Source organism: Pelodiscus sinensis, chromosome 26 (genome assembly GCF_052426305.1).
Source record: "Pelodiscus sinensis isolate ZL-2025 chromosome 26, ASM5242630v1, whole genome shotgun sequence".
In the NCBI taxonomy this organism is placed as follows: domain Eukaryota; kingdom Metazoa; phylum Chordata; order Testudines; family Trionychidae; genus Pelodiscus; species Pelodiscus sinensis.
In genome coordinates this window covers 17,632,392-17,648,378 of record NC_143077.1, presented here as the reverse complement: position 1 = coordinate 17,648,378, position 15,987 = coordinate 17,632,392, and the positions used below count along the sequence as shown (strand labels likewise).

At 50.5% G+C, this 15,987-nt stretch overlaps 1 protein-coding gene and 1 non-coding gene across 10 annotated transcripts in view; both read left to right on the top strand.

Moving 5' to 3' along the window:
- Positions 1–13,685, top strand: part of PUM1 (pumilio RNA binding family member 1) — a 140,640-nt gene extending 126,955 nt beyond the window's left edge. For all 9 annotated transcript variants that reach the window (XM_075908743.2, XM_014579270.4, XM_006134560.5 and 6 more), the window contains 3 exons: positions 821–942; positions 7,115–7,307; positions 11,948–13,685. In XM_075908743.2, coding sequence (XP_075764858.1) covers positions 821–942; positions 7,115–7,307; positions 11,948–12,079 — 447 coding nt within the window. In that variant the 3' untranslated portion in view covers positions 12,080–13,685. The remainder of the gene's footprint in view (positions 1–820; positions 943–7,114; positions 7,308–11,947) is intronic.
- LOC112547669 (small nucleolar RNA SNORD103/SNORD85) lies at positions 7,834–7,917 on the top strand. The gene has a single exon (XR_003091465.1). It is a non-coding gene; the product is annotated as a small nucleolar RNA SNORD103/SNORD85 (small nucleolar RNA).
- Positions 13,686–15,987: the final 2,302 nt, after the last annotated feature.

Below are 15,987 nucleotides of genomic sequence, written 5' to 3'. Positions count from 1 at the left end.
CTTTGCTCTGGCAAAGCCTCAGAGGCACGGGACCCCCCCGCGGCTGCGGCTTCAGTCCGGGGGCCTGTGGTCTGCTGGGGACCGTCCCCAGCAGACCACAGGCACCGGGTCTCAAGGGGCAGCAGCAGCGGTTCCCGCGCTTCTGAGGCTTTGCTCTGGCAAAGCCTCAGAAGCGCAGGAACCCGCCCGGTGCCTCTGGTCTGCTGGAGACGGTCTCCAGCAGACCAGGGGCACCGGAGCAGCTTACGAACGGGGCTTTCTCGCCCCGACTTCCGGGGCGAGAAAGCTCCGTTCGTAAGTGCGGATCCGACATAAGTCGGATCCGCGTAAGTCGGGGACTGCCTGTACTGATTGTATCATCTAAGCCAGCAGTGGGGGGGGGGGGCACCAGATCCGGCCCCCAACAAGTCACAGACTTCACCACACGGCAGGGATGGGGAAGGGAAGCCCAGAGCTTCACTGTGAGCTGGATCAAGGGAAGCTGGGGGCGAGACCCAGCCTTGCAGGGCTGGAGCGAGCAATCCCCAGCACCCTTAGTATGTCTGTGTGTCTGTCTTTTGTTTCTTGGGGGCCAGGCCAATGAGGTTTGTCCCTCCCCCAGCTGGGGTGTTTACTTTCACTTCACTTCTTTTGCTTCTGGGGGTGTATGGCCCCCATATGATCTTTCTTCGGGTAAGTGGTCCCTGTCCAAAGAAAGGTCCTTCCTCCCCCGATTTAAGCTTATTATGTGCTACTAGTGTATAGTTGAACTAAAGTTTAAAATACTTACTAGCACCAGGAGCTGGTTTTATGTTAATGGTTTCTATCCGCTTTGTTACAGGATCAGTACGGGAACTATGTTATCCAGCATGTACTAGAACATGGTCGGCCTGAGGACAAAAGCAAGATTGTAGCAGAAATTAGAGGCAACGTGCTCGTGTTGAGTCAACATAAATTTGCCAGGTTTGTGTTTGCTTAGTAAAGTCCCAATCCCTTACAAACGTTTTTCTGTCGGTATTAGCCTGACAGAAGATGGCAGTAGCAGGATAGTGACAGGACTGTAATTTCTCACTCGTTAGCATTCCAAAGCGCCACTTTGAATCTTTCACAGGAGGAAGAAAATAGAAGTTTAAGAATACATGTTGGAGAGACTAGAAACAGGCACCAAAGGGTCCTGCAAATGCAGCAAATGTGGCCTCCTGGTTAAACAGATAACTGGGAATCAAGAGCCCATGGCTTTATTCCCCCTTGAGAATGTATAGTGTGATGTTTGGTCTGATGTAACCTCCACGTGCTTCAGTTTCCCCATATTCTCAAACTTGCCTCTCAGGTGCTGTGAGGCTTAATCAGTGTATGCAAAACACTGAGATTCTTCCAGTGATTGCTCATGTCCATTCCATGCAGGTGTGCACGTTGCATACACGCATCCTCAGAAGTTTTTTCCTTAGCAGTATCTGTTGGGCCAGCAGGGGAGTCCCCTAGAGTGTCACCGCTATACTGCCTGATACATACCCCCGCTGGCCCTCCACCCCCTCAGTTCCTCCTTACCACTCATGACCAGTCTTGGAAGGGGCTTTGCTCTTGCTCTACAACCTCTTAGCAGTTTTCCTTGTCCACAAGTTAGTTGAAGTATTATCAGTGAAGTAGCCATGTTAGTCTGAATCTGCAAAGGCGGCGAGGAGTCCTGGTTAGTGTCTAAGGCGCCGCAGGACCCCTCGCTGCTTTCATCAGTTCCTTGTTGTTATCTAGTTGTAAATGGTTAAGTGTAGTACTCAGCGAAGAATTTCTGGGGGGGGGGAAGCTTGCTCGCTTCGCATCTGTGGCAGGGTCCCAAGGCTTCAAGCCCTGTGTGAAGTGCCAGAAGCCTATGCCCTGTGGAGATCCTCACAAAACTTGCCCCAGGTGCCTCGGCAAAGCCCGCCTGTCCCTGGTGTGTAAGATCTGCAGGGGCTACATGCCACGTACCAAGCGCGAAAGAGAAAGTCATTCTCGTGGAGGCAGCTCTTCGCCCGGTGTGACGGCGCGTTGGGGGTCCCCCGTCTCCTGCACCCCGAAATGGCACAAACAGACTGCACCAGCCGGTGTAATAGAGGAAGTTTATTGCCTCTCCTGGATACAGCAAAGCATAGATGTAATCTGGTCACAGAGCTGGGCTAGGATGCCTCAGGCCCCCTTGAGATGGGGGAGACTGGGCCCCTAAACTCCAGCCCTTTTCCCTAGGCTGTCTCCTCCATGCTCCCAGACAGCCAGCAACTAACTAACCCTCTTCCAGCCCTGCTCCCCAGCCAGGGCAGCATCCACCTTCCTTTGTTCCTCTCCATGGGGGGTGTCTGGCCATACTGGTTTGCATAGTGACTCATCCTGTTTTGCTGGGTCGTGGTACCCACGGCAGCCAGTGGTGTTACCCCAGAGCCAGCAGCATAGAAACCAGCCAGGTACCCCCACTATGTCACACCCGGCACTCGGGTCTGACCTGGCGCCAGCGACCCGAGTGCACCAGCTTCCGTGTGGGAGGCACCTAGTCACTCGCATGCCTCCCTGGCGCCACACAGGCCTCGGCACCAGTCCCAATCCCTGCTGCCCCAGAAGAGGAGGAGATCTAGCTGGGGCAAGTCTCCCTAGAGGCACGTGCCATCTGGCAGGGCACGTGGCACCGGAACATCGCAGTCGGGTTGGCGCTGGCTCCAGCTGTTTGGTGAACCTCGCGGGGCCCTCGACTCTGGATACTTTTGAGGCAGCAAGATTGAGCCCTGACTTCGGCACCGGGCCCGGCAGAGGAGTGCAGTGCCTGGAGGCACCGTCCCACAGCTCCGAATGCCCCGTCCCCAGACACAAGACGACATTGTGCTACCCCAGTGCCAGGTACGGCACTGGCCTTGGCTCCCACCCCAAGCCGTGCACCAGCACTGGAATCGGCACCAACGCAGGGACTCTGTCCGGCTCTGACCCTGGTATCGGGCCCTCTAGCCGCTGGCACCTCAATGACAAGTGGACCAGAACCGCCTCCTGCCAGGCCCCCGCCTCCCACTCAGCACCGAGGGAAGCTGAGTCCAGGCCAGGCACGGTCTGAGCTAGAGGCTGCCAGTCTCTACTGCCCCCGCACCGCCCTGGTCGACCTCAGAGTATTCAACTGATTCGGAGGCAGAGTCAGTCTGGTCATTGTGGGGCTACAGGTCAAGGCCATGGCACTGGTCTGTCTTCTGTTGAGGATCTCGGCACCGGAGATGTCTGCACAGCAGCAGGGCCCTTCCTCAGACCAGGTGCTGGCCCACATCACCCTGGTGCGAGACCTTTTCTGGGAATTGCAACTTGTTCTGAACATGGCCAAGTCTACCCTAGTCCCCACCCAAGTTACAGAGTTTGTTTGCACCTGCCTGAGCTCTGTTGGCCTTGGCATTCCTGCCCAGGTCCCGGTTTCTGGCTGTTAGAGAAGCTGTCATGGCCATGCAGGCCTTTCCGATGACCACAGCCAGGAGCTACCTGCATTTACGAGTCAGCTCGCCAGACTTTGCATGCGCCCACTGCAGTTGTGGCTGGCGCAGACTCACAACCCATCCCTCCATTCTTGGTGACGGTTCTTCCGACATCCTCTGCTCCCTGGACTGGTGGACCCAGGCGTAGGTCTGGCCAGAATCCCGTTCTCCAAGCCCCGCCGACCCTTTGGTTAGTGACGGGTGTCGGAGCTCACGTTGGCGACATGCAGCTCCAAGGTATGTGGTCGCTGGAGGATCTCTCCCTGCACATCCATGTCAGGGAGTTGCAAGCAGTCTGCCTCGCCTGTCAGGCCTTTCTCCCCCAGCTCTGGCAGAACAGTCCTTATCCTGTCAGACAACACTCAGCAGTCTCCTACATTAACAGGCAGGGCGGGGCCCGTTCCCCTCCCCGTGTCGGGAAGCCTTTGGGAGCTGTGTCTCGGGGCGGGTATTCACCCAGTTGCCGCCGACTATCTGGGGTCTGCCAGAGTGTTTTGAGACCAGCCGACCAGGGCCTGCCCCAGCCACGGGTGGTCTCTCGAGGGATGTGGCCCTTCGACTCTTCCGCAGGTGGGGGTTTCCCCTCTGGGCCTGTTTGCAACCTCCAAGAGCAGGAAGTGCCCCAGGTTCTGTTCCCTTTTGGGGCTGCATCACCCCCTGGCCCGAGGGGCTGCTTTATGCATTCCCACTGGTACACAAGTGCTCCTGCAGGTTTGGGAGTTCAGGGTGTCTCTGATTCTCGTTGTGCCGGCGTGGCCCAAGCAGCACTGGTTCACGTCCCTCCTGAGCCTGTCCTGCGAGAAGCTGGTCGCTCTCCCACTGGACCTGGATGCGGTAACACAGGACTGCAGCAGGCCCTGGCACCCGAACCTTCAGTCCCGGCACCTAATGGCCTGGAAGCTCCATGGCTGACAGTGGCAGTGCTGCAGTGCTCAGAGCGTGTGCAGGGGGTCCTGCTAGGGAGGAGGAAGCCATCCACTAGGGCCACCTACCTGGCTGAGTGGAAGCACTTCTGTATCTGGGCTACCTAAAAAGGGATCTCACCTCCAGATGCCCAGGTCCCGCTGGACTACCCACTGGATCTCAGGGTCCCAGGGCTAACCTCCTCGTCAGTTAGGGTGCACCTAGTGGCTATCTCCGCTTTTCACCTTGGCTCAAGGGGCAAGATTCTCTTTGTGGCCCCCATGGACCATCGGTTTCTGAAGGGGTTGGACAGGTTTTATCCGCATGTTCGTCAGCCCGTCCATCAGGGACCTCAACCAGGTCTTGACCAGGCTCAGGGGGCCTCATTTGAGCCTCTGTCGATGTGTTCGCTGCCCCACCTTTCCTGGAAGGCCTCTCTCCTGGTGGCTATCATGTTGGCCAGACGTGTGTCCGAACTGAGGGCTCTCACCTCAGACCCCCCCTTATACAGTTTTCTTCAGGGATAAGGGCCGGTTATGGCGTCATCTTGCCGAAGGTGGTGTGTCACTTCCATGTCTCCTAGGACATTTTTCTCCCCCTTTTTTTGCCTCAAGTCCCATTCCTCAGGAAAGTAACAGGCTTTACGCACTAGATGTTAGGAGAGCACGAGCCTTTTATTTAGACAGGACAAGTCCCCACAGTTGTTTGTGGGGCAGCCGGTCTCCTTGCAGAGGGTCTCCTCTTGAATAACTTCCTGTATCAAGCAGTGCTATGGTCTGGCTGAGGTGCCAGATCCCTCCCTTACAGCCCACCCCACCCCACTAGGGAACAGGCCTCCTCTACGGCCTTCGTGGCCAGGTCCCTATACCGGACATTTGTAGGGCTGCTCCGTGGGTTTCAGTCCACGCCTTTGCCAGTCATTGTGCACTGGCTCCCCAGGGTAGGGCTGTCCTCCGCTCAGTTGGCGGTTAGGACTCCACCCCCACCTCCTGGGGTTTCTGCTTGGGAGTCACCCACATGGAATGCACATGAGCAATCACCCGAAGCTATAAAAGCGGTTACTTCCCTTCGTAACTCTTGTTGTTCGAGATGTGTTGCTCCTGTCCATTCCAAATCGTGCCCGCCTCCCCTTCTTTGGAGTAGTCCTGTAAGAAGGAACCGAGTGGGTAGAGGGCCAGTGGAGGTGTATGTCGGCCGATATAGTGGTGCCACTCCGGAGGGCTTCCCTGCTGGCCCAATGGATACTGCTAAGGGAGAAACTTCCAGACATGTGCACGGAGCATGCAAACACCTACATGGAACAGACATGAACAACGTATCTCGAAGAACAGCCGTTACGAAGGTGTTACAAGGCAGGGAAGAATTTCCACAATAACATAGATCAGGGGACCAGCAAGGCAGTCTGGTGGAAGTGAAATGCTCTGGACTGCTACTCAGGTGAGCCCCAGCAAATCAGCCCAGGTGCAGTGCTAAGAGCTTGAAACGAGCTGTCTTCTGTTCTTGGTTTGAACATCCTCCTCGCAATAAGCATCTAGCCATCTAACAGGGTCAAATCCTTTTTCAGTTTCCCCATTCACACATTGCTGATTTTTCAGCAACGGATGTGGTGTTGGCAGGTGTTGGGCAAGGGGTGGCCAGGTGTCGGGGAGCATCTTAACACGGCTTCGCAGGGGTAGCCATGTCATCTGTTTCAGCAAAAGCGACGAGGAGCCGTGTTCCCTGTAAGCTGAGCTCGTGGGTGGCCACTCAGGAAAGATTCACATGTTGCCTTGCTGGTGAGCAGGGCACCCCCAGTGTGTGTTCCTGCTGCAAGTGCGCATCTGGGGGACCATTGACGAGGAGTTCTGTGGCCCCTTAAAGACTAACGCGTTCATTTGGGCAGAAGTTTTTGTGGGTGGGAGCCCACTTTGTCAGATGCTGGAAGGGGCCAAACTGAAGTTTCCACCCACAAATCTGTTAGTCTTTAAGGTGCCACGGGACTCCTTGATGTTTTATCACAATGGCTATTCCCGAAGGCCTGACCTGATCCTTTGCTCAAATCTCTGATCAATCCAGGGTTTGAAATAGTGCAGTAAACTTGGTCGTTCTTTGCATGCACTTGTGTGCACCCTAGTTTTGCTCAGGATGAGAAACAGCAGTTCTAGGACTTCTCCTGGACGTGTGCATCTCAGCCCAAACCAGGAAACCCTAGAAATCTTGCCCTGCTCCTTTTTCTTGTGAGTTTTCCAGCTAGAAGGGATGTGGATGAGCATTGAAATCAGGGGAATCGTCTTTGGGTGGGGGCCGCTGACCCACATCAAAGTCAGTTGGGGGCTGCACACAAGTAAGAAGCAAAACCAAACCCTCACTGACGTGGCCCCCGACTGATACGCCCCCACATTTCCCTCCCACACCAGAGCCTGGGGGGCCGGCCTAGTAGATTGTGTGCTCTAGCCCCACGGTGGGGCAGCAGGGGAGCCCCAATGCTGGAGTGGGGATTGAGCTTCAAGGGCCGGATCCAGGCAAGCTGGGCGCCACATCGGGCCCTTCGGCCTGAGGTTCCCAACCCCTGGTTTAAATATTAGTCTGTCTGAGCCTCTTGAGCTTTGTCCTTCTATGGAAACCAAAAGTTCTTTAGTCAAGAATCCAACATGTCCTGCTGTTCTATTCCCGTCCAGTGGTTCCTGGCTTTCCCAATGGCCATTCCTGGTTAGAGACCCAAGGCCATAGCTCCATTGGGGGATAGTGGCTGATCTGTTACCACCACCTTTGTGTTGCAGCAACGTGGTGGAGAAATGTGTCACTCACGCCTCACGCACAGAGCGTGCCATGCTGATCGATGAGGTGTGCACTATGAACGACGGCCCTCACAGTGCCTTATACACCATGATGAAAGACCAGTATGCCAACTACGTGGTACAGAAAATGATTGATGTGGCAGAGCCCGCGCAACGGAAGATTGTCATGCACAAGGTGAGTAGCTGCTAACCCTGGGGGGTGCTTGGGCATCATCGTAGATTTTGGAGTGTGTAGCATGAAGATGTAAGTGGGTAGATTAGAGCACACCTGTCCAGCTGCCTACACACTGAACTGCTTCGTGCCAAGCAGTGAGCTTCCCTAGTGGTACCCTCGAAGACAGATTCATTAATTGGTAGCACTGAGAAATCCCCCTGATAAAGCACAACGGGGAGTGAGCTGGGTATGGCTTTGATGGGAGCATTTTCACAAATCATGAGTGTTGGGAGGCAGCCCCGAGAACCTGGAAGTACTCCCCAAAAGCTGGTGTCTCAGGCCTGTGTGGATCTCTCTGGAGTGACTCAGACTTGGGACTGCCAGTGGTTTCTCCACCCTGGCAGTCACACCATGTACATGCTCAAGCTCATCCAGCGTCCTGACCAGTCCTTTCTGGCCTAGTTACGTGCACGTGAACATGGGGACTTGTAACTGGTGGCTGTAACAAGCCTGCTGCAGGGGTTAGAACTCGGGCCCGTTGCAGAGGTCTGGCGATGATGACACACTTGCCCTCACTGAGAGTGCTGCTCAGTGACGAGACTCGCACTGTGTACTCCAGAGCTGAGCCAGACTTGCTGGAACAGTCGAACCCCCGAGCAAGAGCCCTGCCCGGGACTTGTAAGAACTGCCACCGTGTTTGCCATATTCCACTGCAGCAGTAGAACTGCAGCTCCATAGATGACCTTAAAATCTGAATGTGACTTTTATGCTATGCAGTGTGTCATTACTTCTTTTTGAAATATGCAGCTTCCCCTGCCCTTTTAAAGGTGGGGTCAGGTTAATTCCTTTTAAGCCAATTTATTTTCTTCTTAGTAGAAACTCCTTAGATTCATAAACTGAAAACTTAATTTTTGCCTCCTGTCTTCAGTTACAGTTTGCTTTCTGCATTTCTTAGAGCTAGGTGATACGTTAGTCTAGTGTTTCGCAATTGCTGCTCCGCTAAGTGAAAGAAAGGGTTCTGCGAGAACGTGGCACTCCCCGCCTCCTCTTAAAGAGACAGAGTCTATTTTGGGGGGGGGGGGGGGGAGTGTTGTTTTGCTTGACAAATTTTACCCTGGCAATCCTAGGGGTTCCTTGAAATTCTTTTAAGCTGAAAAGGGTTCCATGGCAAAATAAAATTGGGAGACACTGCATTAGTCAGTTTTACTTTGGTTTGTCAGTTTTGAGTCTGTTTCAGATTCTCAGGTATTAATACACTGTTGCAGTGTTTGAGTTTCCAAAGTTGCAAGATGGTATTAGTTTATTTTTAAAAAAAGGAAATCCGATTTGTCTTATATATTTTAATACTACCAATCGTGGATTCAAAATAATTTCAAATGTATAATTTTGTGCTTTTAATTTGCTTTCTACTTTTTGAAACTTTAGCAGTTGTGTTTTCAAGCTTTTTCTACAGCCACAAGGGATAGAAACTTATTTTAAAAACTCCCCCTAAATAAAACCTCACAACCCCAGGGATTGGGGCTAAATGAAAAACACCAATACTTGTAGCTAGACTAGCAACGAAATTATGAGAGCTGCCAATGTGGGACTGTAAAAACTAAATGCTGGGAGTTTGTGACACTCAAGGGAGTGAGGTACCAAATCCTAATGAAATTGAATTCCAGTGGATTCCTTTGAGAATTGCAGCTAGATATTAGGTATTTTGACTGGACATTGTTCCTTTAGGAGCATGTATGTAAATTGTACACTACGGTGTGGGGGCTTGTCTACTTGGGACAGTTAACTGGTATCGTTTTGTTGGACCGGTTACAATTAGAACAATCTACAAGCAAAGGCTAAGATTCTGAACAAGCCTCAACTATGTACTTCCAAACTGGAGGGAGTAATCTGGAATAAAGTACAGGCAGTCCCCGGGTTACGTACAAGATAGGGACTGTAGGTTTGTTCTTAAGTTGAATCTGTATGTAAGTCGGAACTGGCGTCAGCCGCTGCTGAAACTGATCAGTTTCAACCACGGCTGAATCTGGATGCCAGTTCTGACTTACATACAGATTCAACTTAAGAAACCCAAGTGTCCCCAAGTCAGCTGCTGCTGAATCTGATCAGCGGCTGATTCCAGGAAGCCTGGGGCAGAGCAACTCTGCCTCTGGCTTCCTGTAGTCAGCCGCTGGTCAGTTTCAGCAGCGGCTGACTTGGGGACGCCTGGGGCAGAGCAGCTGGGGTGCTGCTGGGTTGGTCTGGAGCGGTGCTGCGGGACCAACCCAGCAGCCCCCAGCTGCTCTACCCCAGGGATAGGCAAGAAAAGCCTGGTCTGCTGGAGGGGGCACTAGCTGCACTCCCCCCCCCTCCCCAGCAGACCAGGGACACGGGGGTGGCGGGACCGCCCAAGTCCTCCACTGCTTTGTTCCGTCTCCCTGGTCTGCTGACCTGGGAGACGCGGAGCAAAGCCGCAGAGCACGTGGGCAGCGGGACAGTCCAGGCGCGCCGTGGCTGTCCCACTGCTGGCATGCTCCGAGGCTTTGCTCCCCATCTCCCTGGTCTGCTGGTCAGACCAGGGAGACGGGGAGCAAAGCCTTGGAGCACGCCCGCAGCGGGACAGCTCAAGCGCGCCCGGACTGTCCCACTGCAGGCATGCTCTGCGGCTTTGCTCCTGTCCCCCTGGTCTGCTGGGGGGGTCCAGCAAAGCCGCTGGACCCCCCCAGCAGACCAGGGATACCAGAGCAAAGCCGCCGCCTGGGCGGCTTTGCTTGTTTGCCCGGGAGCAAAGCCGCCCAGGCGGCGGCTTTGCTCGGGTGTCCCTGGTCTGCTGGGGGGGTCCAGCGGCTCTGCTGGACCCCCCCAGCAGACCAGGGAGTCCGGGAGAAGCTTTTCTCGCCCGGGATTCCAGTGGATGAGAAGTTGGATACAAGTCACCAGTGCGCCCTTGTAGCCAAGAAGGCTAATGGCATATTAGGGTGCATTAGGAGGAGCGTTGCCAGCAGATCAGAGAAGTGATTATTCCCCTTTATTCAACTCTGGTGAGGTCACATCAGGAGTATTGTCCAGTTCTGGGCCCCCCACTGCAGAAAAGATGTTGGACGCACAGGATAGGATCCAGCAGAGGGCGACCAAAATGATTAGGGGGCTGGAGAGCATGACCTCTGAGGAGAGACTGAGGGATTTGGGTTTGTTTAGTCTGCAGAAGAGAAGAGTGAGGGGGGGTTTGAGAGCAGCCTTCAACTTCCTGAAGGGAGGTTCCAAAGAGGCTGGCGAGAGGCTGTTCTCAGTGGCGACGGATGGCAGAACAAGGAGCAATGGGCTCAAGTTACAGTGGGGGAGGTCTAGGTTGGCTATTAGGGCTGTTTCCCTAGGCGGGTGGGAAGCGCTGGGATGGGTTCCCTAGGGAGGTGGTGGAATCTCCATCCTTAGAGGTTTTTAAGTCCCGGCTTGACACAGCCCTGGCTGTGATGATTGAGGTGGGGTTGGTCCTGCTTCGGGCGGGGGGCTGGACTTGCTGCCTCCTGAGGTCTCTTCCAGCCCTGGGGTTCTGAGATTCTAAACTACATTAAACATTTTCCTAATGTTACTTTTCCACGGTAGCAATTGAGCTGGCTGCCACCAGGATGTTATGGGCACCGATGGGATGGGACGTTGTGGCTGGGTGATGGAGAATGGGAGGGGAGGTGACTATAGAGCTGTGCTGTTCCCTGGGATAACTCGAGAACCCCTCGATGTAGTGGGTCTTCCCTAATATCAAGAGCTAGAAGATTTACTCTGATCCTTAACTCAGGTTTTGGTTTTGGAAAATAAAGTGAAACTGTCCAGGCTTCATTTGCTCTTTGCTCATGGGCGGGGCTGGGGTTAGGGTTTGCAGGCTGCCCTGGGCAGAGAGGCTCTCTGTCTCCGTAGCAGTTGGGAGCCAGGTGAGTTGTGCCTCTCCATGACTGCTGCAGCTCCAGCCGGCACAGCGAGGAGCAGGTCCAGGTTCATCTGCCCCTGCGCTCCCCACCCAGAGTGAGGAATGCAGCAAACTGGGCACTTTCCCTTCATTAGTGAGTGAGGGGAGAACAGCCAGCAATATCTCCGTATGAACGGAAGGGGAAGCTTCAGTCCCTGCCTAAAAGGCACCTGGGCAGTGAAAGGTTCAGGGCTGCGGGGGAGGGGAGAGCGCCACACCCCTAGCCAGCCCCTTTCACCTGCCTGATGATTGTCTCTTCTTTTATATGGTGTCCCGAGAAGCAGTCCCATTGAGGGCACATCCTGTTGTCCTGGCACAGGCAAACCCGTATCTTGCTTTAGACAGACAGACAAGCTCTCTCAAATATCTAGTAGATTTGTTTAATAGAGACACCTTAACCCTGCATTTTGAACACTGACTCCCTTGTCCAAGTTAATAGACTACAGCTTATCCTGCCTACATGGCCAGAAGCCCCATTTGACGTGAAAACAAAAATAACTTGGTTTGGAGCGTTAATTTGATTCAGAGTTATTAAGGGATAACACCAAATAAGACGTTTTATCTCACGGGTTTTCTGGTCATCTGAGCCATTCGGGTGGTGTCTAAGATTTTGTCCTTGAAGGAGAACAGAAATATTTCGGAGGAGAGGTTGGGGGGGGGGGGGTTGGGGTTGGGGTTTGTTTTTCTGGTTTCTAAACTGCCATAAATCTTTTTTGTCTCCTAGATCCGGCCTCACATTGCCACTCTGCGCAAGTACACCTATGGCAAGCACATTTTGGCCAAGCTGGAGAAATATTACATGAAAAACGGGGTTGACTTAGGGCCAATTTGTGGACCACCAAATGGTATCATTTGAGACAATGAATTGCAGATAAACTCACTGGCCATCAGGCATTTAAAACCAGCAACCGACAATATTCCAATATACAGTTACAAAATATTTTATGGTTGCTCAACTACTAAAAATACAAACAAAAATAAGCCTTTGTAAATTTCTTTAATTTTATTATGCATAACATGTACTAATTATTTTTTTTAATTAACTAATTGCCCTGCTGTTTTACTGGTGTATAGAATACTTGTACATAGGTATCAAATGTACATGGGAGGCCACATTTTTGTTCACTGTTGTATCTATATTCCAAATGTGGAATCTTTCAGGGTGGTTGGTTTGAAGAAAAAAAAATGTTTTTAATTCATCCGCCTCACAGGTGACTTTTTTGCAAATACCTGTTTTTCTCCTTTTATTCAAAACTCAGCAAGAAGTTTGAATTTTAGTTAAATGGCACAAAACCCACATTTAACTCTGTTTATAAATATTAAAAAAAATTCAACTTGCTAAAGCTTCAGTTTAAAAAAAGAAAAGTTTTTGAAACTTTTTAATTGCTTTTTCTGTTTTATTTTTGGAATATTACATGCTAAAGAAGGTAGCTTAGCAGTTTTGAAGAAAAACATATGCACCCAGAAAGTTTTTTAAAGTAAGAAGGGGTGGGTGCATTTGTTTACTGCCTACTCAGTTTGTTATGTTAACACTGAAAGACAAAATTTGATTATTTAGCATGAGGAAAAAAAAATCCAACTCTGCTTTGGTCTTGCTTCTATAAATATATAGTGTATACTTGGTGTAGACTTTACATATATAAAAATTTGTAGTATTTTCTTGTTTTGATGTCTAATCTGTATCTATAATGTACCCTAGTAGTGGAACATACTTTTGATTGTACAATTGTACATTTGTAAACCTCTGTAATGTAAATGTGGAGAAGTTTGAATCAACATAAACCCGTTTTTGGTAAGAAAAAATTAGCAAAACCTGTGCATTTCAGTGTATATTCACACCTTTTATGGTCGTAGCATATAGTGTTGTATATTGTAAATTGTAATTTCAACCAGAAGTAAATTTTTTCTTTTGAAGGAAATGTTCTCTTTATACAGCCTAGTTAATGTTTAAAAAAAATGCTTGATTTTATTTGTCACCTAGTCAAAAAGTAGCGATCCTTTCTAAATGTTATACAGAATGATTCAGTTCAAAATAGTGTTTTTTTGAATCTTAAAGTAATGTTTTGCTTATTTTGTGACAGTAAAAAAAAGTGCAAAAGTACAGAATCCCCTAGTTTTCCTTACAATCAGAGTCCCTTTTCACCTTGTAAAGTGTGAATCACCTTCCCTTTTTGTACAGAAGATGAACTGTATTTTGCATTTTGTCTACTTGTAAGTGAATGTAACATACTGTCAATTTTCCTTGTTTGAATATAGAATTGTAACACTACACGGTGTACATTTACAGAGCCTTGTGTATATTTCCAATGAACTTTTTTGCAAGCACACTTGTAACCATATGTGTATAATTAACAAACCTGTGTATGCTTATGCCTGGGCGACTATTTTTTGTAACTCTTGTGTAGATTGTCTCTAAACAACGTGTGATCTTTATTTTGAAAAATACAGAACTTTGGAATCTGGTTTTGTGCTTTATTTGATCATTTTCAATATAGTGCCACCAGGACAAAATTTCCTACTGCCTTTGCCTCTTTCTTTCTGGTCTTAAGGAACTCTTTCAAAATAGTTCTTAAAGGCTGCTGCACTGTGAAAGGAACGCATCGCCTTACTGAGCTGAGCATTTGGTTTTAACGTGTGTTGGAATGAACAATATGATTAGCAAGATATTTCTTAGTTCCATGTGAAAATAATATTTTTGGTATGTATCGTGGTTTGCAGTTTTTAAAAGAACGTGGGAGATTTATACTCCTGCCAGTTTTTATGCATGTGCTTAACTTAACCATAAAAGTCTCATTAAATGCAAAGGGCCTTAAATTAGGCACATAACTCAATGTCTCCAGTGAAGTCTGAGGCCCAGATTCTCAAAGTTATTTAGGCTATTAAATTCCAGGAAGTTGAGTACCAAAAATACCTTCAGTGACTGCGTTTCCTTCTAATTCTGCCCCATGTTTTCACAAAACAGCATTTTCCAGTTTCGTTTTTTAGGTGTTAAAATAATACCCCATGGCTGTGTCCATCAACAGCAGGATACTCCACCCCCTTAGATCAAATAGCAAGTTTTCCACATTGTTCCCAGATGTTTGGGTTAGTCTCTCTGGGTGTGATAAGCACTAATGTCAGTGCAGTAAAGCTGCAGTTCATGACCGGTTTTGTTATGCTCATGTATTATCTCACAAAATGCAAAGCCTATTGTACCACTGTCACCAAGGTGTGGGGAGCCCCTGAGCCCTGCACCCCCATCTGCAGCCAGATGTGACACTCAGGCGGCAGGTAGAACTGAAGGTTTATTGGTTCACAGGAACACAGCGTAGAGCAGACTTGTTGTTCCAGGAGCTAGGAGCATTCGGTACAATCCATCTTGGGGAGAAGGGCCCTGGACCCTGTCTTCCCCTCCTGCTCTCTGCATCCTTCTCCTCAGCCAGTGGAGACTGACCCATCCCCCCAGCCTAGAGTCAGCCCCGCCTACTCCTTTGTATTCCTCTTCCCAGGCCAGAGGTGTTCTCTGCCGTCACCTGTTCTTCAGGACTTGAAAGGCTGCACTTACTTCCACAGTCAGTCATGTGCAGCCTTCCCCTTCTCATCTGGGTAGTGTTGCAGTGTCCAGGGAAACTGAGGCGCGCGCACACACACAGAATGACTACAGCACAGGACAGAAGACTCACCATGCACTGCCACAAAGCAGTGAATAGCGTGACTATAAGTGACTACAATCCCCCCACCTCACAACCACTTGGGGTCTTATTGTGTCATAATAGTACTTGACCGTCACTTTCCTGCAAAGAGCTGGGAATGCTTCACTCTGTTAATCAGCTCTTTGCAGCACTCCTCCGGGCGGGGGAGGGTTCTTGTCCTGGCACTGAGGCAGCATGAGAAGCAGGCCAAATATTTCCGTACTTTTAAGCCGATTTTAGACATACTGGGCTGATAATTGATAGTGCTGAAGCCACTACCCTGGGGGAATGAAACGGGAGCTGGGATTCTGGCATCTGGAAATCTGCCCTCACGGGGGGGCGGGACCATGTCAGTGACCAATTTCATTTAGGGAAGCTGGGCCTTACCCCTGAAAATCAGGGCCTAACAAGCACTGGTAGCTCCCATTGACTTGAACTGAGCTTAGTATTTATGAACTGCCTTCCAAGTTGGGCACAACATTTGGACCTAAAATAGCTTGACCTTCCACCCGCAGAGCCTTCCTCAGGCAGAGGGCCAAGGAGCCCTGCTTCCTAATTCGAACCCTTCGCCGCCGCGTATCAAGAGTTAACTGAAAGGTGCTACTGTGGGGCAGTATCGTGAATATGAGCAAGTGGGACCAGAGCCCAGGGCTTCCAAATGGGCCATGCATGGCACTGTGCAGCTGGCCAGATGAACCCGGGGTCCTCTTGCCGTCTCATTCTAGATGCACCAGTGCCCTGCTGTGTTAGTGCGTATCCTGTGTTCTTAAAAGGGTTGGCCAGTTCCCTAAATCTGCATCCAAACCCCCCTAAATACAACATGAGAATCCAGACACATTGTTATTGTAGCCATGGTGATAAGAAACTTAATTTCTTCAGGTCCTGTGGCTTTGCATGGAGAAATAACCTGAACACTCCCTGTTCTAGTGAAATTCACACTCAAACGAGGCAGATCTGTAACTGGGAAGTTGATTACCTCTGCCCTTGGTAGTTGGGCCCAGTGGTTAGATTCCCCATCTCTTGAGGGTTTCCAAACGAGACGTGTAGCTTTGCTGGGAGAGGTGTTCTCGTCAAACAGGCGCATGGAGGAGCT